General features: G+C 29.7%; 2 protein-coding genes across 2 annotated transcripts; one reads left to right on the top strand and one right to left on the bottom strand.

Annotated features, from left to right (window-relative positions):
• Positions 1-379: 379 nt before the first annotated feature.
• Positions 380-7,862, top strand: LOC124825739 (Transducin/WD40 repeat-like superfamily protein). Its single transcript, XM_088105301.1, has 15 exons — positions 380-818; positions 918-1,100; positions 1,560-1,965; positions 2,088-2,206; positions 2,309-2,386; positions 3,016-3,156; positions 3,231-3,275; positions 3,406-3,569; positions 3,812-3,890; positions 3,967-4,052; positions 4,580-4,709; positions 5,263-5,395; positions 5,640-5,785; positions 6,530-6,719; positions 7,122-7,862. The coding sequence occupies exons 1-15, from the start codon at positions 522-524 to the stop codon at positions 7,325-7,327; spliced, it is 2,403 nt and encodes an 800-aa protein (XP_087961427.1). The 5' UTR covers positions 380-521; the 3' UTR covers positions 7,328-7,862.
• A 5,271-nt stretch (positions 7,863-13,133) lies between these two features.
• LOC124848793 (putative receptor-like serine/threonine-protein kinase At5g57670) lies at positions 13,134-17,323 on the bottom strand. Its single transcript, XM_088105300.1, has 7 exons — positions 16,756-17,323; positions 16,418-16,672; positions 16,116-16,273; positions 15,914-15,993; positions 15,672-15,807; positions 15,367-15,516; positions 13,134-13,546 (listed from the first exon to the last, which is right to left on the bottom strand). The coding sequence occupies exons 1-7, from the start codon at positions 16,949-16,951 to the stop codon at positions 13,379-13,381; spliced, it is 1,143 nt and encodes a 380-aa protein (XP_087961426.1). The 5' UTR covers positions 16,952-17,323; the 3' UTR covers positions 13,134-13,378.
• Between the last annotated feature and the right edge of the window lie 9,739 nt (positions 17,324-27,062).

Here is a 27,062-nt window from a genome sequence, read left to right as displayed (position 1 = left end):
TAAATATAAATAATTTTAATGATTTTATTATAAATAATTTTTTTATTTTATAGGTAATTTTTTAATTAAATGAAATAATTAAATTTAAAATAGTGATCACATTAAAAAAATTTAAATTTAAATAAATAATTACTTAAAATAATTATTTTAATTAAAAAAGTCGTTTAAAAGATAAAATTGAAAAATAAACGTGAATAACAAAAGAATCATAGATATATAGGTATAAATACTGATCAGATAAATATATAGTTTAATTTAAAAATACAACATAATTATTTTAAAATAATTTAAATATAAAAATAATATTCAACCTTTTATTTATATAATTATGAAAAAAAAACCGAATAAACATGGCGCGAGGCAACTAAAACCTCGCTTAAAATCGAAATCAGGGCCCAAAAACCCTAGTAAAGGTGGTGCCGGCTCTCTTCTCTTCTTCTACCTTCGTTTCTATTGTCTTCTCTTTTCTTCTTTCTCCCTCACAGTTCCAGTTGCTGCCTATAACTCAGCGTTTCGGCAGCATGATACGCGGAGGGCTAAACTATGTTTCTTCCGCTCCTGCCTTTTCTAAGGACGGGAAGCGCCTTTTCGTTTGCAGCGGCACTTCCGTCTCCGTCTTCAGCACCGCCACCGGCTCCCTCGTTTCCTCACTCCAAGGTCACACCGCCCTCGTTACCGCAGTCGTCGTGGTTCCCACCACTGCCTCGTTGCTATCATACTGTTGGACTGCCTCTGTCGACGGAACAATTCGCCAATGGGATTACTCCGTTCCCGAATGCGTCAAGATTCTTGACCTTCGCTTTCCCATTTTCTCCTTGGTAAAACATTCATTTATTAATTCTTGGTGCCTATTCAGAATTTAAATGCGAGTAAAGGAAACTAGTGTTTAGTTTTGATACATTGTATATCCTATACAGGTGGTGCCTTCGGCATTGTCCACTAGGGAAGAAAAAGATGCCAAGTCGTCGCCCAATGTTATTGCTTACGTGTCTGTTGAAAGTATAAATGCACAGGACAATCGCCCCAAGCCACGTTTTGGACAGATCAGGAAGTGTAATTTGACCAACTTTCATACTGTTAGCAGCCTAATATTGAGAGAGGTGATTTTTTTTCTTAAGAATGAATGATTGCATTATGAAAGGTTGGACTGTGAAAAACTCAACCTCAATGAGCGCATTCTGCGCACATATTTCGTGGGAGTATTTGTTTCTTTTTATTTCTTATTGTGGAACAACACCCGTGAATTAAAGGCATTTTTTAAGGAAAAATAATGGAGGGGGAAGGAGGCGAACGAGCTATAGTCAAATTTTACTTCATTTGGACTGCTTATTTTATATTTGTTATTTGGGAACATTGTAATTGAGAACCCCCGCCTGAAGGTTGTGGTTTTCTAAACAATGTCTACTTGTAGTAATATGCCCTTGAATCAGAAATGGTGTGATTTCTGTTCATTGGTTCATCCTTGGACGTAGTCAGTCAATATGTATGAGAATGCACTTTAATTATTAACATTTTTTGTTCTTTCTTAAGTACATCCATGCTTTCTCACTTTTTGACAGACTGAACAACCAGAATCTCTAACCATTAGTCCCTCGGGAAAATTTTTGGGTATAAAAGACAAGCGAAAACTTCATATATGGAAAGTTCCTAAAATGGATTCTGATTCTGCTGTGTCTAAGAAGATTACCCTGCATCACACAAAGACCTTTACAGTTCTTGCATTCCACCCTACAGAGAGAATTGTGGCTGCCGGTGATGTAACTGGAAGAATTTTAATTTGGAGAGGATTTGGAGCTCAGAAATTCCTCAACAGTAGTGTATTAGTGAATGGAAGACCGACAAATAACGATGATAAACCTGGGGTGAGGGAAAATGATGATGCTGAATCATGTTGCACGTGGCATTGGCACTCTTCTGGAGTGAGTCATTTATCTTTCTCTTCAGATGGAGCCTACCTCTACTCAGGTAAAATTATATTGCCTAAAGTAAATGAAAGGAGTCATTGAACTGGGTCATATATATGTTCGAACTTTGTTATGCATGTCGAGCATGTAATTTATTGTTTATATGACTTCATTTGATATCAGGTGGGAAGGAAGGGGTTCTTATGCTTTGGCAGTTAGACACAGGAAACAAGAAATCTTTACCAAGAATTGGGTCTCCACTTCTTTATTTTGTAGATTCTCCTGATTCATCCCTCTCTGCAGTAAGGATTACTAATATTTAGTTGAACATATAGAATTAGAAGTCTCGTGGTCTGTCCTGACAACTACTTCTTTAAATTGTTTAACTAATTAAAGGCCTGCAGTTATCATGTGCAGATAATCAAATACATATATTGAAAATGCCTTCAATGGAAATAATAAAGTCTATTTCTGGTATCAAGGTTAGTTGCTATGATTGTTCTCTTTGTATTCATATTTTTCTGCTCAACATGTACTTGTCATTCCTTATACGCTGGAAAACCACTGATTTTGATTATATAGCTTCATTTTAGAAATTATTGTTAATTGGAAAGTTAAACGATCAACCATTTAAGTTTCTCCTAAACTCGGGCTTGTAAGCTTGAAACATCATGGCTAGTTTAAAGAAAATATTTTATTTTTATGAGGTTAATTTTTTAACTCATTTCCACCTCAAACTTTTCTGAGTATTAGAGTAGTTTGTAATCTTGATAATTTTCGGTACTGAGTCAGTTTGTTGTTATATGTCTATTTGTTATAGTTAGTTACTTGGTTACTTTGTTTTGATAGGTCAGTTTGTTAGTCTGTTAGTTTACATTTTTTATTGGCTATATGAATCCCATTTTGTTTGACTTTTCAAGAACACAGTTTACCTTTCATATCTTTAAAGTTTTCTCTCTATTATCCTTTTCTGAGAAAGTATAAAAACTTCCATGCTTGGACATCTTTTCTTTCTAAAAAAAATCCGGATGGAACAACTTGCATTTATGTCAGTTTATTAGTATTTAGCCATGTGCTTGCATTTACCTTTACTTTTTCTTTGTGTGTGCAGCCCCCTTTGTCTTCTCAAGATATATGTGAAGGTCTTTCTAGCCGAGTTTCCTTTGACTGCACTTCTGGCTCAGTGGCTGTACAGACAGAAAACTATCGCATCCAATTCTACAGCTTGTTTGCTAATCGGGGAGTTTATGAGGTAGTACCTTATTTGCTTTTTCTTTTTAAATTAGCCATATCAAATTTATAATGTTGGAATTTGTTTTTCTGCAGGTTCAAGTATGTGAAAGAAACCATCAACCAGTTGATGAGATCACGGTATGTGCTTGTTACATGTAATTCTTCTAATTTGATTTTATAAATTCACAATCTTATTGTGACATTTTGTCTCGGTTTATAAAGGATTTGATTGATGATTAATTTGTTAAAAGGAATATTGTGGTTACAGCTGGTGGTGAGCTTGGTGGAGCTGTCCATCGATGGCTCTATGATGGGTACAGTGGAAATCAAACTTCCTGAAGATGGAATAGGAGGTCTTGTTTGTTTGAAGTTCTGGGATTTGGATGATAAACAGAGATTTTCAGTATCCACCCTTATTTATGAACCTCACAGGTTTGTACATGGATTTTTTCATTGATAAAAATTGAAAATCTCAAAGCTGTATCATGGTTATATCAATGGACCTCATAATGTAATAGTATGGCGTATTCAATGTTTTTCAATGTTGTGATTGGTTTTTTAAAACTATTCTACAAACTCTTCTATAACTGCACTTCTACCTTGCTGAACTTTGAGCGGCTAGTGCCTTTAGATATATTAGAAAATGGAGTTGACGCATATCTTCTTATTGATAGGGACGCTCATATTTCTGCTGTTGCTTTCCATCCAACTCGACACATGGCTGTAAGCTCATCGTATGGTGGAGATTTCAAGGTAATTATGGATAGTTAATTATTCATGCTTAGTATTAGTTTCTGGTGCTTATTTAGTTTTCTTCTACATGTTTCAGGTATGGGTCTGCAAGGAAGAAATTGAGCACAAAGGCCAGATGCTTCAGACTTCTGGTTGGATGTGTCATGCTGTTGGGTCATACAAGTATATAATTGCATTATATTATAATTAACTCAATTGTTTTTTAGGCTATAGACTTTATGGAAAACATCTACCAAAATCTTTGTTAATCTAATGAGCCCTAAATTTGTAATAAAGGGGATAACATTATTGAACATATTAGTTATCATTTAAATATTGGATGGGTCACTGGCTATGGATATCAGATAAGAACAAAGTCTTTCTCCTACATTTATTTTTAAATACAATGAAGATGATTAATAGTGGCATGGAGTTCTCTTTGGGTTCCAGAGATTCCTTGCTGAATGCCTTATTGTGTGCAGCTGTTTTATTACTTTGTTGGTTTTTCCGCTTGAAGTATTGCATAATGTTGTAATTTGGCCCTTGGCAGCACTTCAAGAGGATTACTTACTGATTTGAAAAATTAAGAATATAATTATAGTCTTCCGCAGGATGATCAGAATATGATTTAGCTGTTGTCTTCTGTTTGAAATAAGTTGATTATACAACTGACTGATTTTATGATGTGTGGATACATCACGCCTCTGCAGAAATAAAGCCATGAGAGCTGCTGCTTTTTCAGCTGATGGTTCTGTGCTGGCTGTTGCAGCAGACACTGTTATTACATTGTGGGATCCTAATAATAATGTCCTTGTTGCTGTTATAGGGGAAACTCCGATGGTAATCTTCTTGAACCCTGGTCATATTATTTTTTTATTACTATTATTATCATGCCTTTGCTTCTAAACACATTATAAGCGTGTTCTTGTTTATAAATAAAACATACTGATGTAATATGTGAAGTTTATAATGACTATTTGCTAGCACTTGTGTTATGTGTTTAACTGTTGACTTTTCTTAACGATTTAAGGCCTGGTATAGGAGGCAGAACAGCCTGCAATTGTGTTTGGTCTGTATCTAGCAGTATGCATCAAAACATCAAATTCTGGACCATTAGACTAAGAAAAAATAAAAATAAAGAGGCTTAAATATGTTTTTGTTCATTGGAATTATGAATAAATTTCATTTTAGTCCTCAAACTTTGTTAGTTTTAGAAGCCCCATAATAATTCACTGACAGGACATGCAGCCAATTATTTTATACAAGAATAAGAAAACAGGCGAGAAAATAATTTCCATTTGTTGTATTTGAGTGTGCATAGCTATGATATTGCTTTAGGATTCACGAAGTACCTCATCCCCCATTATCTCTAATTTGTTGTATTTTTCACTAGCCTATCACGAGGCTTGTCTTTGCTGGAAGCTCAGATTATCTTCTGTCCGTATCACATGGTTCAAAACCGCAGCTGTCTGTTTGGAGTATGTCAAAGTTAGCTGCATCTTGGTCATACAGACTCCAAATAGAAGGTTTGACGATTTTATTTCTTTTCCTTATGATACACTGACTATATGTCTCTTGTATTCAATTTTAGAAATCATGTATCATTTGAATTCTTGTCCGTCTTGCAATCAGTAGAACTGTCTAAATCATTGGTTGATATTTTTCATGCATGTTCTTCCATTTAGTGGATACCGTTTTATCTTTATAAATTTGCGATTACGTGATGAGAGTTGTGTTGATCTGACAGAATTATGATGCATATTTTTGCAGCTGTCTCCTCTGCAATAGATTTGTCATATTTTGCTGCCCTTGTTCTCCTTCCGGAATCGAATGATTGTACATTTAAAGGTGATGGGATTATCTTGTTATTCAACGTGAAAGATCCTGTTCCTGTGGCTTCCTGGTCTGTAAGCAAGGTACAAATCTATTACACCTGTGAAATTTTAACTGCAGTTAAAAAATAGAGTATAAACTATTCAGTGGTTTTAATGCACATTTCTAGTACCCTCAGGGCGTTAATTTCTATTTAACTTCTATTAAACGAAGAAATATATTTTATTTTATTTTCGTGTTACCAAATATGGGTTATTACAGTGCATAATTTAGTGAAACTGCATTTACCCTTGAACAGCATCACAGTTTTGACCAACAAAAGCAGTGTTATCATTCGCACATGGTGGTCCATCATTGAAAAGCAAAAATCTACTTAGCCTTTTGGATTTTGTATTGTGAAAAAATAACTAACCATAGCGGTCTATATCACAGGCATGTTAATAGACAAGAAACAACATGCTATATTATAAAAATAGAAACTAGAAAGTAAATATGAAGTTTGGAACAAAGAAATTTCGGGATTTAAATTCCCGTTACCAAATCCCTATAATTTATTTTTTTAAGTCCTAAATATATATAAAATTCAATCAATCCCAAACCACCAATATCTACCATGGCTATTTTAGGTTTGCACAAAGTAAAATGGCAAGATGTGCCACGCCATTGGTGGCAAATTACCATTCATCCAATATCTGCAGTGCTGTAGCTCTGGTGCTAGTGCCAACATAATAAATGTTTGATATAGGGGAGGGGACTTGCTTTTCTCTCGTTTGCTTGACAATTTATGTTGCTTTGCATGTTCTTCCTGTCTTGTTTATCTCATTCAGGCCAAGGGAGGGGGACTTGCTTTTCTCAAAGGAGATCCATCTGAATCAACAATTACTGACGGGAGAGCATCACAGCCGCTGCTTGTATATATAAACGGAGATCGTGAATATGTCATCTTTCATCCATATGGCAAAGAAGCCCGTGAGCTTAGTATCACCGGGCACGAAGATCGTGTGTTTGAAGAAACAGGTGTGATGACTTTTATTGTGTTCTGTTTGGTTTTATACTTTTCTACTTGATGTTTAGGGACGAAGACAAAAGGTCATACGTTCAAGTTCTAACCCATAAGATGAAAGTGAGAAGAGAAAATCATGGCCCTACGATTAAAATGAATGCTTAAGTCTGGTTTTATTTGAAATGATCTTCAACATTATTGTTTAATTATGTAGAGCCTAAATTGACACCTCTAACACTCATATTCGAAACGTGCCATAAAGAAAGAAAGAATTAAATTGGTTATATTGTTAAACAAATTTCACATTCCTTTTGTTGTCTCGACTTAAATATTAGTTGTTCATTTTAGCAATGAGGTAGCTTGTACTTTAAAGAAGTCCTTCATAAATAGATTGCATTTTATGGCCTGAATTTCAGGACAATCTGGATACACGTCAATTTATGGAGAGCTACCCAAGTTTGATTTGAAAAGGAACATAGCTTCACCAATTCCATCTGCTGCTTCCGAGAGGCCCTGGGAGACCATATTTAGTGGATCATCCCATTCGTTGCCTCCCCTCACCAAATTGTGCTCGGAATTTTTGGAGTCCTTGTTGGAGAAAAGGACAACGACTGTAGAATGACACTCTACATACACGAAACCGTCAGTGGATTATATTTTTCTTTGACGTCACTCAGCGGAGCTCAAGAGACATAAAGACCGGGCTTTAAGATATTTTGTATGTGCCCTTCAAGACTGGTCCAAACACTACCTTCCACCCTCTGCAGGTTCGGTCTGGCATTAGCAATTTGCCATTTTCACATGATGAGTGAAATTAGCTGATGCAGGAAAAGATGGGACAACAAAAGATTTCGGCTTTTAAGTTGTTGCCTCAGATCCACCTTCCAACACCGATTTTGCCTTGCTAGTGTGACCTTTTTAATTTATATATTCTTTGGTTATAAGTTCTTGGATGAGGTCAAATTTTTGAGAGTAATGAATGGTGTTAGTTTGCAGTTTAGCCATGTTGTATGCTTGTAATCGTTCAAACGAGTCTAGGTAGTATAGCTGCGAATGCTGTAGAAGCTACAGTGCTTATTTCTTACGTCTAAATGTTAGGAATTCTGATCCTAAATACATAGTGATAATCCAGTTTTGCCCTCTTTATTGCTTATTCATTTTAACCTAATTATATGTCCATTCTTAGTTGGTGAGCTATTAGGAACCTGTACAATATCGCCTGCGCATTGAGTATTTATTGAAAAAAAAAATTGATACTGTAACCATTTTTAGTTATCGAAGAAGAAATATTAAAAACTAATTTCAAATATATTTTGATTGTATTTCCCCCTCAATGTGTCTAAGACAGCAGCACTTTATTAAAAAGAAAGCCTTTTTGTGATGTATTTATTTCATAGCAGGACCGCGTACCTTGTTGATAAATGAGTGGATGAACAATGGAAAGTACAAAGGGAGGACGAAAAAGAATCATTACAGCAAACGACTGTCACAGATTATAACATAGGTTTAATTGTTTAAGAAAACACGTCAGAAATTGATAAAACCAAGAAAATGTATGTATTTATTATTTTTTTCTTTAATACTATCACTCCATTTCAGTATGGCTTACTTGTGCCCAGTTCTTCATTCGTTAAGTGCAAGCTATGCATATAGAATGGAATTGATTCTGAATTAACTGTTTCATCATTTTGGTAGCAACTGACAAGGTGGATAAGAAATCACTACCATGCATTGGTCTACGTGAAAGGATAACTAATATCTGTGTATTGCAAATAATTCATTTGTATAGTTCGTATTTTAAACCATCTTATTTTTTACAAACTACAATCGCAATACAAAACCTATATACCATACAGGCCAATCTGCAAATTTCGCAATTGAAATATAACTACTAAATAAATTAAGTATTAAGAAAATTAAGTTTCAATTCTAAAATAACAAAATAACATAAAATTCATTAATAAATAGTTGATATTTCCTATTTTTTACTTTTAAATTTGTCCACTTTATCTGCAATACAATACAAATCCATTTTCTTATTCATAGAAACTCAACAATGATATCCTAAACAATTTATATAAGCTCTTTAACTTATTCAACTAAAAAGTGATTGCTTTGCGTGACATCCCTTCTCTTTGACATAATGTTATTCAACGATTATAAGGGAAAAACTATAGTAATTTGTTGGCATCTTATAATTGAATGATTTCTTAAAATACTTCTTATGTGTTTCTTTCTGTTTACGTTTCCTAAATGTAGGACATGTTTGTGGGTAGCTTCTGGCATTCTCTTTTGAAAATTACATGCTTCAGCACGAAAAACACTTTCGTTCCATGTAACCTACCACCAATATCATAAAAATACTAACCAAATTCCTCTTAGTCTTTTCTTACGTTAAACAACATTCACTTCAATAGTAGCATTGAAAACTAAAAGATATTTTCATAATTTGTCTAAGATTCTTTCTTGCTTTCCCAACGACTTTTTAGGATGTTTGGGGGCAACGTTCAACTAACACATACCATAAATGCAATGTTTTGATTTCTTAATCTAACTTTAAAATAATATAAATTTTTATCCGAAGGCATAAGGCACCATCAATTACCGTCAACTACTGCTCTTTTAGCATTAATTTTTGTATGCAATATATTTTATTTTGTGAAATTTTGCCTATCGGTGTTTTAACAGTATTCCTTAAAGAATTAGTACATAAATGTGTTAGTTTTTTTTGTTCAGCATATAAACGTGTCAGTAGCATTTTTTATATGTGAAGAAATAATATTTGATTCTTTAATAAGAATTCTTAAAACTTACCATACTGATTACAATTTTCCTTTTTATTTTACATTGTCATATTTTTTATTGGGTGTTAATGGAATATAATATGCAAGTTTTAATTATTATTTTTTGTAACAAGTAAGTTTTAAATAAACTTTGATCAATGCTTTAGATTAATAAATACAAAGCAAGCACTGAATTTTTTTAAAATAAACCTTTTTTTCTCGTATTATTTTTCTTGTGATAATGCGTACTCTTTTAAAAAAATATTAATAACATAAACTATTGTTATAAATATATAAAAAATGTTTTTCAACTATAAAATTTTCAAATTAATATCTTTTTATCTGTGTAAAATAGTTAAATAACATTTCTGGACATTATAAGCTTTTTTCTTTTAATTTTCATGCATCTAAAATTTCAAATCACAATTGCCAGATAAAAAAAACTCAATTCAATTTTCAAACCATTCAATTCATTCAATTCAATTCTAAATGTAATATCAATCACATTCAGCATATACTATTTTAAATCGACCTGTAACTTACACACACTAAAGCAATTAGCTTCTTTTACTTGAAAGACAATCAACAACTTGAAAACCCCTAAAACACTCTTAAATGTTATATGGGTAGACTTAACGCTCAATGTTATTCTTCTCACAAAATGTTGCCCTTAACAACACTCTTTTGTCATTCAACATCCTGGCGCTCAACGGTTTCAGTGATGCCTTACTACTACTTAGTGTCAAAGCATCCGTAAAAATGGCCGTTCAGTGGTCTAGAGCAAGAATGCTTCTAGACTTGCACAATAAAACTTGCGCTTAGTACCACACCAGTACCGCTCAACGTCATACCAAATTTCAACACACTCAGATTTGTGATTTAAGTGAAATGAGACATGATTAATTACTCAAGTTGGTATTTCTTTTCCAAAGAAATGGTTCAACACAATTTGTATACCTTAAACTCATACCAATTTGAACAATTGTTTAGCTCTTCGGTTATCAATCACAAGAGTCAAACCACAATAAAAAAACAAAAAACTTAATTCAATTTTCAAACCATTCAATTCATTTCCAAATGTAATATCAATCAAATTCAGCACATATAATTTTAAGTCAACATATCCAACTCACCTAAAAGACGACCAACAACTCAAAGACTCTTAAAGTACTCTTAAACACAAGGTAACTCAAACTGTCCCTATGAACAATGCATATACAATCAAGAAACATCATTAAAATCATTAATCAACAAAGACTAGCAAGAAAAACACAAACATCACATGTGAGCCGAAAAAGGCACATGCAGAAGAACAACCAATAGACTAAAAGAGAGAAAAAAAAAACTAACTTATTCTATTAAAAAAATGTTCAGTTGATTTTGATGAGTTCACTACTAAAAAAAATTCTACAATTTGGTCTTAAAAAAAATAAAGAGATTGTAAAATATCTTTTAAAAAGAAGAAAAAATTCTAAAAAATTATTAAAAAAAACATGTTTTAAAATAATAAAACTCGTTTATATACTTTAAATATTAAAATAACATATCTCATTATTTTAAACATATTTTCAATTTTAAAACATAATCTTTTATATTCTTACACGAATATATTAAATTAAAAATAAATGCATTTAGTTAATATGTGGTATGCATAAAAATATTTAATATTAAGTGTTTATATGTTTCTTAAATAGGACAACTAAAACAATGATAATATGGGGAGATTTAAAATTTTATTTTTAAAGATAGCATTTAAATAGAAACAAAAAAGCATCTTCTCCTGTGAAAATTCCTTACCACTAACATCAAACATATGTTTTTTAAAACCAAAATTTGTTTTTGGCTGAAATGTAAACTGTGGATGCAACCAAAAATACATCATACTCTGTTGTCTATGGATTTGTTCAGATTACACTCATTCAAATTCAAATGCCCCATTGATATATTCATATTTACTATAATAATTAATAACACCATTTGCATCCACGAGTACATGACAGCTATTCCAATTCTCAAAATGGGGAATTGTGCCATTCTGCATATGACAACTTGCATGACAGCAAATAAATCCATGAATGAAACCTATTCTTCCTATGTTCTTTATCATGCTTGAATCATTCATTCTAAAAAAAGAAATTTTCTTGGTTCTGAAAGACTAAGCTAGTTGGAGTCAAAAACTATGTTTATTCCATCAATAATTCTTTATTATTAAGTAGCAGACATATATCATTTCTATTAAAATATTTCCCATGTTAGAAGATAACATTACAAGAGAAATATAAAAGAAATTATATAGTTAGTGATAATCATATTAAGGTTATAATATACATAGAATTGTTATATATGAAATTTTGAGACCGAGAGATTACTTTGTTTCTTCTTAATCATTAGTTTTTCTGGCCAAAGTGTATTTTTAATTATGCAATTTGTCCAAAGTGATTAGACGTTTGGCCTTGTGACATGATAATGTTTTTTTTGGCATGATTTGTTTGGATCAATGAGTAAAAAGGGAAGGAAGTGAAAGAATAAAAGTTTAGTGATTTTTCAAAAAAAAAACAGGGAGAAGTGAATAAAAAGTTTATAAGTAATTTGATAGATGTAATTAAATAATTTTTTAATTAATATATTTAAAAATAATAAAGTATGATTATAATAAATATAAAATATAATTAAATATTAAAAAATATCTAATATCTATCATTCATCTTAATAGACCGTTTCATCATATACTATGTACTATTTATAAAAGATTTAATTAAAATGATTATTAATTTGTATAATTTTAATTGAGTTCTGTTAATTTTTTATTAGGTATTTAAATTTTATATTTAATTATATTTTTATCATTTATTTTTTTCGTTAATTGGATAACATGGTTCTTATTTTATTGAGTTGTGTCATTTCATTGTCTTCATATATTAAAAAATGAAATATTTTTCCAATTATCGTCTTACATTAATCCCAATATTGTATTATTAATTAAAAATTCTCAAATTTTTTATGTAATAAGATGAAAGAATAAAATAAGAACCACCCAAATCAATAAAAATATTATTAGCAATAACTCAATTGAGAATTACAACAATTTTAAGTACATGATAATAAAGGCTCGATTAAAAATCAACGATAAACTTAAGAAACTTAATCAAGCTTTTATAAAATAATATTTTTTTCGTGTTAACATAGTAATTTTATAAAATAAATTTTGCAAATATAAATTAGAATTAAAATAAATTTTACCTTAAAATGAGAACGATCATTAAAATTTTTTAATAAAAGAATTATATTTTACATCAAAAGTTGTTTCATAAATACCAAAATTTATATCATCTTATCTTATTCATTATTATAATTTATTTGTATTTTAATTATTTACTTTATTATAATATAAAATATCAACGATTAAGAAAAGCTTATAAGTTCTCCTGGATTATTATGTTAGAAGATGAAATACATTCACTAGTTTCCGCATGTTGGAGCTACTAACATGGTGATTTTAATTCAAGGTCCATATATATATATATATATATAAGGAATGAAAATATGATTAAGATGTAAATTGAAATCATCCACGAAATCACGGCCTCTCCTTCCTGGAACAGCATGAAGCATCATTTCAAGCTCAATCTTTTTCGAATGTCTCTGTCTAAACGGCTTAAAACCTCATATTATTGATAGTTCAGTCACATCATGTGGAAAAATTGCAGCGAGTAGACATTTTGGACCCAATCATCATACCTTGTTTCACAAAACTACCATATTATTGAAATTGATTACTGCATCAGAACAACCTTCTCTGTCATTTTCCTCTCCAGTTGCCGACATTCAATTACTATCAAATACCCATCAAATTTCTATATATACAAACACTTCAAACAACCGTCTAATTCCTAACCAGTGCTTCCAATGGAATCAAGTAATGACATAGAAAATGAGCTATCGTATTCATATTCCAGATCCTCAAATCCCCAGAATTCTTCTTCTTCCTCCTCCTCTTCTTCTTCTGGCATTTTCCACTTTTCCATATCTGTTTCTCCCTCTTCCATTATCTCTAATACCTGTCAATTCATAAATAACTCTTTTCAATATTTCTACACCATCAATCATGTGCAACAACTTTTACATTAACTTCTAAAAGCTCATCAATTTATCATACATAATAGATGTCAGTGTGCTCTACTTTCAATGGGCAGACTCATTGTTCACATAAGCTATGCAAAAACTTTTCTCAATTCTGACAGTAATGCATACGGCCAACTATCATTGCTGTGTGCGTGATTCACAATAAGAACAAGTGGCCCACAATTGCAATGAATTTGACATGGAACCTAATAGAACTACGCATTTATTTTCTCTTTTAATTTCAGCTACACATATATATCGATTTCTGTTACACATTTTCATTATATGAATCGGCATATATTATGTGTGTTGTCGCGGTGTTACCATAAAGGGATAAAATTAGGTAGAAGAGAACATCAAGTGATTGATGAATTTGCATGGAAGAAAATTATGATGAATCTATCCGAGAATGACGATGAAAGCCATCGTAATTAAATAAATGAAAAAGGGTATTATTATATTTTTGTTAATTGATTGTTTGAACTTTCAAGCCAGAAAACTGTTCTTTATATGCATAGTTTATTGCTAACTTGGAAACTGGCTTATCTAAAACGCAATAATGAGACTGGTGAACACGCTACACGTGCTAATAATAGATAACGTGACAATTTCACAATCCTTGCCAAGGTTAACTCAACCCAACCAAGAAATTCAGCCGTTGAGAAAATTAAACAATAAATAAATAGTTGCTTATCAAATAATAATAATAATAATAATAATTAATAAACCCTACACAATATATAATAATATTACTTGAAAGGAATAACAGTCGCTGTAAAATTATTAAACAATAATAATACTTTTTTTCAATTACTTGGAAGCGTTGTTAGTACTACAGAAAATATCACGTCAAAATAAAAATTTGACTTGGCAAATAATAAAAAAGAAAATGACAAGTGTCACTTATCAATATAATTTTGCTACACATCAAATGTGTTTCGCTTGTGCAAAACATCGTGGTGGTTATACCAGTCATTGATGAAAAGAACAACCAAGATACCAATTTATTTGCAAATGTTATGGATCGTCGTCTTTAAGATGTTGTTGAGAAAACTAAATATAAAAAGCATTTTGAAAATGTTTATTTTATTATAAATAATATAAAACAACATATTTAATAACTTTAAGCAATTGAAATCATTTAGTATGGTATATTAAATACTTCTTTACTGGTGTTCATGATTATCTTGCACAAGATTCAAAAGAGATTCAAAAAGAGTTATTATTTAATGAGATTGTTTTTCAAAAAAATATTAACATTTGTTTAATTCTTAATCTTTTTTATCTGTTTTAATAACGAAATAATGTATAAGTCCACTAAGCATTTTTTACTATTTTGAGGAAATAAGTCTTAAAAAAGTACGCTCAGGAAATATTTTACAACTATTAAAACGATTTTTTTAAAAGATTCTTGTCCTTTTCAAAATAAACAATATAAAATATGTTACAACATATGCCTCCAGAGATACTATATAAAGAAATGAAAAACAAAAAAATTAAATAAGAAAGGGATCTTTAAAATATACCCTTTATTATTATTTAAAAAATATTAAAAAAACAAAAAGTGCTTTCTCTTAGCTTTCATTAAATAAAGTCTATTTGTGTTTTTTATAATTTGTAATAAAATTGAATTATTTAAGATGTAATATGAATAAATATCAACAGCAGTAAGTTGTTTTATTAATGATTTGTTAATGTGTGTATTGTTGTGGTAAAAGAAGGGAAAGAAAGAAGTGAAGAAAGAAGTGTAAGGTACCTCAGTCATGGTGGGTCGCCAAGTCGAAGAAGCTCGAATGCAGAGAGATGCAGCAAAGGAAAATCTTTTTAACTGTGTAACATCATAAGCCCCTTCAAGCCTTGGATCTACCAACTCTTCAATCCCACCCTTGTTCAAAATTGGTTTGGCCTATTTGTTCAAAATGCATGTTTACCGATAATAGCGTTAATTAATAGTGACTTAACCACCATCAGACCAAACAAACCAAAAGGCATTTCTCTTGTAACACGCCAAGTTCATAACCACAGAACAAAGTCACAAAGGAAAAAAGAGGGATTACTTACCCAGCTGTGTAAGCTTTGGTGTGACCCATCCACTGGTTTTCTGCCAGAGATTACTTCCAGCAAGAACACACCAAAGGCAAACACATCTGTCTTCTCATCCACAACTCCATGCAAGTAGTACTCTGGGGCCAAATGTCTGCAAAAGGTTCAAAAAATATCCATTTTCAAACCATTCATGTATTTTATTTAAAATATACTATCCATCATGTTTATCATTGAAGGGTCCATGGAAAGATGAGTACCCAAATGTCCCTTCTATTGGGGCAATGGAATGATGAGTCCACTGAGATGGAAGCCATTTTGCTAGTCCAAAATCAGATATCTGCCACGGTCATAAAACATCATCAATACTTTCGGTAAAAATAAACCCATAAAACAACTTTGTTTGAAATATTGATTCAACTAAAATGGAAAAAGTGACTATAATACAGATTAAAAAAGGACCTGTGGCTCAAAATCCTTTGTTAACAAAATGTTTGATGCCTTAATGTCCCGGTGGATTATCCTCCTTTTGCAGCCCTTATGCAAGTAGTGGAGGCCGCGAGCAGTTCCAATGGCTATCTTGTGCCTCGTTTTCCAATCTAAAGGGGGCAACTTTTCATCTACAAAGAAAACCCATCCACCGGTAAAAACCCTTATTTATATTTCGTTAAACCCAGAATGCATTCAATTTTTTGCTGCCAAAATTTCAATCTTTATAAGAAAACAAAATATTTGTTTATGGCTGATGTTGGTTTAGGAATTACCGTGAAGAAGGGATGCAACAGAACCTCTAGAAGATAACTCAAAAACAAGGTAAAGGCCATTGTCAATACAACACCCCAGAAGAGGCAACACATTGGAGTGGTTCACATGACCAATTGTACCAATCTCTGTCAAAAACTCTTTCTCCTTTCTCTCGTCCCTCGAAGTTCTTGTGAGTCTCTTCACAGCAATTTCTTCTCCCCCATTCATTGTCCCCTTGTACACTTCCGCATACCCTCCCTTTCCAACCAAATTTTCTGCCACAAGAATAAAAAAAAAAACTTTAACAAAGCAAAAAAAAAAAAAAGGTACTTAATTTTTCAAACCAAACCTGAATTACCTGAGCTGAAGCCATTTGTGGCATCAAACAAGTCATCATAAGAGAAGCACTTCCAAGAGGGTCTTCCAGAAGGCTCTTCTTTAGACGGAAGAGTCTCGTGACTTTCTCCACCATTAGGACTCAGAACTTGCTCCCTTGAACTACGTCTTCCAAAGGAGAAGAACCTCTTGAAGCTGTTGCTCCGAATATACCTCATTGCAAAAAACAATCCAACAGGGTACTCTGTTTCATGCAGAGCAGAGCAATTGAAAACAGAGAACAAGAGAAGCAACTCCACGTTTGGGTCTCACATACATAGAGAGACCACAAGCGCTCTCCTAGGTTTTGTTTTCTTCGGAAAAGTTGTGTTGTGAAGAAGTGCCTTGTACTAGGGAGGGACCATTAGAGAAGCTGAAATGCTTTTTCTCCAATACCATCCATGCTATGCTGTGATAACTTTTGTAGATACAAATGGCAAGAAAACTTAAACTGTGGAGAGAAGAGTAGGAAGAAAGAAAAATATGGATTGAATAAAGAGGTTGCGATTTTGGTTCTTATAGGATAGCCTCACCCCTATTATCTTTCCTCTCTGCTTAATTTGCTTTGAATCTTGTTAATTCACCTAATTAATTGCCACCAGTAGTGACCCGTGCTTTTCACAAATGTAATAGTAACATAAGTTTATCAAATATCTCTGTCATTCTTAATCCCATCTAGAAGTTAGACATGCGTGTTCCATGACTATTTCTTCCATTGCTGATGTAATGAAAGTGAATTTCTTAAATAATTTCTCCACCTCAAGTTAAGAACTAGTTAAGGATAACATAATTAAAGAACAAAAAAATGTATCTGTGCATCTAATTGAATTTCGCCTTTATATTTTTCTTGTGATTTATTTTCCTTATACATTCATGTTTTTATATTAAAAAAGGAAAATTTGGAGGGAACCCTCATTCCATGTGTCAGCTCTGAGTGTGCTACTATTGGTGCTACAGTAGATGGCCATATCCAACTAAGGCATTTGGTTCAGGTAAACTACTCTGCATTTATGATGGAAAACGAGTTCTAATGAAAAAGTAGTTTTTATTATGTCAAATTATTTTCAGACCACGTTTATGTTAAAAGCTATATTTATTGTGTCACCGCTCCATAACTCCATTTTCTGAAATGTGAACCCTACAATGAGATTAGTCCAAACGGGATTAAAATTAATTGTCATTTAAAACGTAAAATTCACTTTATAAACTCAAAAAGGATTGATGTCTGTGCCATCAGGAATGAAATCTTAAGTTTTTCTGTGTTATTGCTCTATTATGCCTTCTAAATATACTCATAGTCATTAATTTTGAAATTTTAAAACATATTAAAAGAACTTTTAAAATATCAGTATAATGTATTTTTAATGTTCAGTATTACAGCACAAAAAAAACTAGTAGAAAATATTGACTTCATTATACATACTTTTGAAATTTGAAAATTTCTTTCATTACAGAAAGGTGAGTTGAATGCTGAGTAGAAATTTTGTTTTTTACAAGAACATTAAGAACCGTTCTTAATGGTGCAGTAAGCATAAAAGTAGAATCTATCCAAGGTGAATCAGAAATCAAAGTAAAACTTTTTTTAATAAATTCTTTAAATTTATATCACATTGAAGAATCACAAAAGGTAGGTTATCCTATAATGAATTCCACCGGAGGAGTTAGTTCACTACTGTTTGGATTTGGATGTTTTTAGCTCTTTTGAAAACTGGAAAATTGATGTTGATAATGTAACGGTTCCATGTGCCACGGTCCATAATTAGGTGGGTCTTAAGAGCATGTGACAAATTATTAATCCAAAAACGAAACTAATGCTACATGAAGAAACTGTACAATCTTGTTTTGGGATGAAGAACTCGTACCCTCTGGTGTATATATTAAACCGTCTTCACAAAGAAACATAAATAAACCAGAAAATCTGAGTCGTTGAATGTATTTAAACAGTGGATGAATAAACACCTAATCCCTTTAGATGTGAAGCAGTTAAATCAAAGATCCTTTTTTCCTTCTTAAACTCAGCAGTGTTACAGAATAATCAAAGTAATCGCACTACCACCAAACTTAAAGATTCTACATGATCATCATTAGCTAATAACAGCACTGGATATAGTACGTTCTTGGCAATGCATGTGCTCCTTTCAAGTAACAAAAGAACATGTCATTTGTTTATCATTAACCAAATTATCTAATCTATACCCTCTTGATGTTGATGATGTCTTATATATACAACAGGCAACATCACTAAATCATTTGAACTTCCCGTGATTTTACTTTAATACTATTATAAGACAAATGGATGTGCATTGATATTTTTTTTTCTGTTCAGTGGTTTAGGCACATAATATATATGGTGATGCGATTTATTTTCATTAATATTTTTTTCTAGTTATGCCAGGACATGTAAAGATTCGTCGTGACTCAGTTATGCAGAGAGGCTATAGAGACAAGCGAAGGCACTTCAAGAAGACACATAAACATCTAAAAATGTCAAGAGTTTTCACCATAAATATTAATATTAGTCACTAAGCACTGATACTGATACATCTCTTATTTCTTGAAACTTTGGTCAACCTTAAGTTAATTAAGGTTATAATGTTATTTCTCTAAGTCGTTTTCAAGGCACCAAAACTATCCTAGATTATGAAAGGTTACTTTGTGAACACGGTTTTCTTAAATTTGAAGTTGATGGCTGAAATAAACTGTAACATATGGTTTTCTGAAATAGACAATTGTAGTTCTGCATTTTCTCTCATTACGATTTCAATCTTTATAACTTTTTTTGTGTATTTTTTTTTTGAACAAGCTAGAGAGAATTGTCATGTTAAACTATGAGTGATATTTAATTTGAAATTAATTCAATCACGAGGCTTTGACATATCTACTATCAGAAATACATCTATTATATATGTGCATGACAGGACCACTATGGTGAATATATAAATGGTGATACTTTTGGGTTTTCTTTTACCATAATGTTGGGAGTTGGAAGCGACAAAGTCCTTTTCTGGCCAACTACATATATGTAAAAATGATTGTGTGGTCACCCTTTGGCCATTAAAGTTTCTTAGCTAGATGCACACGAACAATCTCCAATGAAAATTTCAACAGAAACAACAAGGCAAGCTATATGATATGCTCTTTTCTATTCACGAGCTTCACATACTTTCCCTCACTAGGTACCTTCTGCATAGGTCTATTTTAGTCCCAAAAACAAAAATTTGAGAGACCCCAAAATTGAAAATGATAAAAAATCCGTATCACACACTATCTTTAAATAAGATACTTCAAATGTGAAGAATAAGAACAAACTAGGATGACATCAATGCACAATATATTACACTTTAGGGGGCGTAAAAGTGTGAATTTTGTCTTTCATTTGTTTGTTTCCATTTATAAGATGGCCTTTGTAACGTGGTGAAAATATGATTGGCTGAAGACAAGGAGTGATACAAAATAATGAATTTTGAATAAAATAATTTGGTGGTGATAAAAAGCGTTGGATGAATAAATATGGCTCACCAGCTTTACACTTTGGTGTTGTACCCGATATTCGGGCTTCTTGCGTTCATCAAAATAACCCAACAAATATCAGAAACTCCCTTACGCGTGCAAGAAATGTTTGTGACCACCATTTAATCAATTCGATGCACAATTCTGCATGCTCTGCCAGTATGCACACTTTTCTGAACAGAGAGCCTTCTTTATTTGAATAATGTCAACTTTTATTTATAATGAAATTGTTATATCACAGGGATGAAACTACATATGAAACAGTAAATTTAGTATTTTTAACATGAAATCCTAAGAAGGTGGATACAAACTAACATGTTTAATTTCTCTGAAGGTATCACTTAGTTGTTCAAGTCCAACTAAGTGATTTGATTGAGGATTCAGGTGGGATGAATGGTAGAGTGAGAACAAGCAATCCAACTTTCATAATAGACGTGATATAATGTAATAAATGAGAAATAAAAGTGAGGCATTTAATGTTTCTCTAAAACTACTTTTACAAACATTTATTTTAAAATCATGTTACTGATGTTTTCGAATGATGCTGGATTAATATAATTTTAAAAAATTAAGAAACTTTTGTTTGTTATTTTTTAAGTCTCTTTCCATCCCTGCCAACCAGTTTTGTTTTTTCATTTTCCACTTCTCTTTTGTTGGTCAAACTGGCAGGCCAGAGAGTATCTAAATTCGTAACTGAATACAGTTTTATGGAGTGAGGAATGACACAATATTGTAATTGTCACTGCTGCTCGACTGTACTGTTGGATATCAGAGTTAAACACTCAAACAAACATCTATCTTCGTGCATCGTTAGGTTACTTTCGGCCTAACTCGCTTCCCAAAATTTGCTTACAAAACTATCAATTCATGATTGTCTTGTTTATTTTAAAATAAAAATTCATAATTATTTTATTTCTTATATATAATTAATATGAATTCCAGGCTCTCATTTTTGTTAAAGATCTTGTGGATAAAATCAATCAAATTTATATTATATAAATAATCAAAGACATCAATTAATTTAAGGTTGAATCAAATTTAAATTTTATTATATTAGTACAGTATTAGAGTTATGGATAGTTTTTTCTAATTGATGTTTGAAACCATTGTACCTTTCTCAATTCCTGTATTTATTGTCATATACTTGGAACAAGAGGCAAAGATGTTGGATATTCAGTTTTAATGGATATACACGGATTTAATTGGATAATATAGAAAATGAGTTCTTAATGTGATTAATTGAGTTAATAATCTCACAGATCTCTTTCTAGCTTATGATGACATATGCTTTAATTATATCAGTACAGTACATGTGTATTAGATACCATAATATAACTCTCATCATTTTTTCTAATAAATATTTTATTATTATTTAAGTCTAATAATATAAATATATTTCATCTCTCCTTTGATATATGTTATAATATAGTATTTATTTGGACAAATATCTTTAAAGCTTAAATAAGTTTTTTATTAGATTGACGAGAATAAAACGCATTTTTAACGTGTAACTTAGTTCTTCTTTATAGAACCTTCTATTATATTTTATATTATAAAAAACAATACTAGTATTGACTTTACACGTTTCAAAATCGTATAATTATTGCTAAAGGGTTAACATTCACTACAATGACATATTAGAATACTCTTACTAATAATGTGTTCTAAAATTTAATGTGTTCTAAAATTTGAAATTATAATATAAATAAAAGTTAAAGTGGTAAAATTCAAATCTAACTCTAATTCACAAAATTGGTTTAATAATTCAAAATTTTAGACATATTTTAACTAAAACTAATGTGAAATATCCACATGGAGATTCAAGTTACACACTAAGCTAACTAATTTTGACTATGATAGATTATTTGAATAATTTTAATGTTATGTTAAAATATTAAAATTTAAATTTAATTCAATCTTATAAAATTAACTCGATAAAATATAATTATTTATAGTTGAATTTAACCAATCATGGAAGGCTAATTCTCAACTATAAAAATCATGCACAAATAACATGTTTTAGTCAATACAATAGAAAATTAATTTGTAGAATAAAAATTTTCACATAAATGTTTGAGTTTCAATTTAAAGGCCAGATAAAATTAAGAAAGACGTGAATGAAGTTTACATTAAAATTTTACCAAATGTGAATTTCGAAAATGATATTAAAGCTGAGTAAAACCCAGACATCGAAATATAAATATTTAAAATTATAATTTCATCATCAAATACTTATGTATTCAAATATTATGAATTGATATAAATCAAAATAAATAAAAATTTTAAACAGAAAAAATAAAAGAAACTGAAACTTTTAACTTCACTAATTTGAATTTTAAATATAATTTTAAAAATTAATACAAATTAAGTTTTATATTTCTATCTACGTTTATATTTATTTAATATTTTATATTCTATTATTTATACACGTATTCTCACACACTGTCCCTATAACTGCTTAGAAAATTTATCTTTAGTTATTCTAATTATTTATTTTGTATGTAAGAAGAGTCCTCTTGACCAGTCTTATTCCATCAACTAGCTGATTCCACTTACCTAACTTATATGTATAATTTAGTTTGAATCAGTTTTCAAAATTATATGAAAATTCAAATTAGTGAAATTAAAATTAATTTCATAACCTTTTAATGTTTGCTGAACATATTTTGAATGTTTTTATATATTTTCAATTATAATTTATATTGTCTTGTAATTCCTCACCTCAGTTTCATTTTTCATATTGATAATATGTATATTTTAAAAAAGAATAATAAAAAATCTTAAACTTTTGTTCTATTGTCTTATTTGTTTTATTTTTTTAATTCTGAAAACAGAACCCTTTCATGGTTTTTTGTCTTGTGTTTGTTTCTATATATAATATATATATATATATATATATATATATATATATATATATGATATTATAGGAATTAAAATATTAACTCAAACAAAAATTATAATCATACTTATGAAAATGATTTCAAAGCAGCCACTATCAGGAGTTCTGTATATTAGACGTTACTTGATTTTTAATTTGCAGCTGTACCTTTTAATTACGCTGTCAGGAAAAAATGGATGATGAAGATGAAAAGGTCAAAACTAATTTATTTGTAGGTGGCTTCTGGAAGGTTAGTTTTTTTTATTCTTTGGCTGATTTACTTATATTTTGTAGCCATCAATGTTAACTATGACATTTTATAAATAATTGAAAATTTAATTCAAATCCAAATTGATGGTATGGTCACATATACTTTAACTTATAAAAACATAAGAAGAAAAAAAAGACGTTAAAAGAAAATGAAGTTACAACCACTTCCAATAACGAATTCGTTAATGTTCTTTTAATTCAAATTAGCTTCTTATATGTTTGTAGTCTAGAAGTTATGTTTCAATTTTTTTTATCAGCAGAAGTTATGTTTCAAATATAAACAAATTTAAATAATTTCAAATTAAACATAAAACATGAATCCAAAATTGACTTATCTAACTCAAAATCAAAACATTGATTTGGTGGACTCAATAAACTTGCATGCATGGCTAGCGCCATCTTATTCTAGTTCACGTCATTGGAATGGGTAGATGGGGGGAAGTTGATTTGATTAAATAATATGTCCGTTATTAAAATTTTGACTGATTGAAAGTTGTTATATATTGTTTATCTATTGATTTAGAGGTTTAAAAGAAATAAGTGATTATATGTTTTACGTGTTTATTTATGTAGTAATAATGTTAAAATTTCTTGTTATTTGTTCTTTCACCGTTTTATGATTATACGGTTAAAAATAGATTGAAATTTTCTTTTTTGTATTTGAAGTTTTATTCATTGAATTTGATTGTTTAATTACGAGGTGTCCTTATGGTCCTTTACTTACAGCTATTAAAGTAGTTTTCATTATTTCATTATGTTATTTTTTAAATTAAAAAGTTAATGCATGTGTCTCAAAATAAATCTAAGAACCATACGAATAATATTTTTCGATGTTGAAAATTTTCAATATTTAAATTACGGAGTGTAAGATAATTTCATTTATGAACGTAATATAACAAATTTCGTCTACTAATTGGTTCAAGATGAATATTGATGGTGCAACTAGATACTATTATGGTTTGACTTCATGTACTAGTATTTTTAGAAGAAGTTGGGATGAATGTAAGTAGTTTTTCAGCCTTTTTAAGAGTGAGGACTTATATTTATGTTGAGTTTATGATTATCATTTATGTTTTTGATCATGCTTAAAAGGAAGAGATAAAGATTTTGGTTAGATCAACTTATGGTTCTTTAGAATCTTAGAAGGAGATAACACCAGTGCTTGCATTTTTCTAAGTACATGCATTTCAGAGTTTTTTATGTTTTTTCGTGAAAAAAAAAATATGATAAATTAGCTAATTTATTCTTGATTCACAATAACAATATAAGTAATTTAATGTTTTACCATTATACATTTATTTATAATTTTTTCATAAATATAATTTATTTATGTTTTTTTAGTATAATTTTTATCACGAGTTTAATAAGATACTTTATATTCTTTTATTTTTTCTTTTAATAAATTTTGATATAATAATAAATGATTGATAAATTTTAGGATGTTCGTGTTAAATTTGTTGTGATGCCTAATATAATCTTATTTGGGATAATTAGAAATGAAATATCATAATTAATAATAAATATTAATGAAAGTTATAGGTATTTATGATTTGTGTTGTATAAATAATATACATTGTTTAGTAATAAATTTTTTTGAAATTGTTATACGTTTTAAGTTATTGATAACGAATGACAGAATTACTATAATGTTTTCAACTATTTTAAAGTATTTTATATCTTTTCACTACTTTGCATTCGTTCTAGTTTTTTTTTTTAATTCAGTGTATCATTCACTTTACTCATTTTATTTCAAATAAAATTATGGTAGATATTATTATAAATTTTGACATCCCAATTATATTGATATACCAAAATCTATTAATTATTTGTAACATGAACTTTACCCATTTTATTAATTTCTTTTACTATTTTCTACATTTCCTATCTTTACTATTACATATTTTTTTATATTTTTACATATTTGTACTATGTTTCATTATATTTATATTTTTAAAAATATTTGTAGACATTCAGTTCATAAGAGAAAAATAGACGGTGAAAAATCTACCATGAAAGATAAAATGTGTTATAAAGGAAGTATTTGTACTATTTTTAGAGATTTATCTAAACAAAATGACGTGCTTGTTAAGACTTGAAAATAGTGACGTGTTAAATTGTTATTTTTTCACCAATAATTTATTGATGCCAACGATTAAATACTTTTTTTATTATGTAGTGAAATGGTTCTACTAGATAAATATGCTATTGGGTTATTACGGATACAAATTTAAAAACCATGCATTAACTTAAAACAAAAGTGTTGTTTAAATTATTTTAATTTAAGAAGATATATGCATATTTTCACAATAACTATAAACAAAAGTTATATATTTTATAAGACTGCAATTTTAAAGAGATTGAAAATAAAATAAAATTTCCAAATGCAACCAAGGAAACACACAAACATATAAATAAAAATCATATTTAAGTTAATAAATAATTATGAGAGGTTATATTTTAATAGATATGTGTAATAATTTATTCAAGTATACATAGGGATTTCTTTCTCTCCATGCATGAAAAGAATAGTATGTTAGGTACTCTCTTTTATTTAATTATTTGTTCTTTTTCTAAAATGAAGGCAAATATTCAGTTATAAAGAGTCGGAATATGTGAGTAAAGTTTGAATTTGCTTAACTTCAAAATAAATATAATTGTCATGAAAATGAGATTTCATTAGGTGAGGCCTGCATTTTACATTAAATTATTATTTAGATTTTGTTCATCCAAGTTCCATAAAAAACGCTGAGAGATTTAAATTTTTAATTAATTACAAAACTAGAGATTATTATTTTTAATGGAAAAAATATTTAGTCTTCTTTTCACTTTGACAGTTTTTCTCTCTCAATTCCACTGTCATAAATTTATCTTACAAAACAAACACAAATTAAAAGATAAAATGAAAACCTTTGTAAAGAATGTTTTTGTTTTAGTTGTCTTTAAAAAAGTTGGCCTTTAAATTTGGAAATGATTATATGGGAATATTGTTGATCATGTCAAAAATATTATTCATATTCACCTGTATCACATTTTTTTATATTTTCTTTATCAGTTAGTGAAAAGAAAATAAATGCGAATTAATCATGTTTCTTTTTTCAATCAAAACAAATAGAAATCATTATCACTTTTTCATCATTTTTATTCTCAATTTTTCTACTGAAGAAAGCAGAAATATTTATATTTTATTTTTAAAAGCAATAATTAGATATTACTATCCACTCTTTAAATTTAAAAAAAAAAATTACATCTTAATTATCTGTTGTAATTATTTGCATGGACAAAGGATTTAACATTTATACCTATATATTAATTTTTTTTATCATTTGTATGAAATTTCCTTTCTAATTTTATCTTTTTATATAACAGTTAATTTAAATTAAAATAGTTATATTTGTTTAAGTGATTTTTAATTTTAATTTAATTATTTTTTAAATAAAAATAATTATTTTATTATTTTATCTTTTTAAATAAAAATTATTTGTGAGAGTTTAGAAAATTGTGATTTAATAGTGATAGTGTGTTAAAATATTAATTAAAATTGTGAGACTCAATTATTTTAGTATACAAAAATTCAAAAACACGTTATAAGTTTTTTTTAAAAAAAATTGTTTTTTTCTCTCTAAAATATCTAA

Source organism: Vigna umbellata, chromosome 1 (assembly GCF_029865625.1).
Source record: "Vigna umbellata cultivar VRB3 chromosome 1, Vumbellata_1.0, whole genome shotgun sequence".
Lineage (NCBI taxonomy): Eukaryota > Viridiplantae > Streptophyta > Magnoliopsida > Fabales > Fabaceae > Vigna > Vigna umbellata.
Note: the sequence above shows the minus strand (reverse complement) of the source record. Positions and strands in the feature narration are given on the sequence as shown.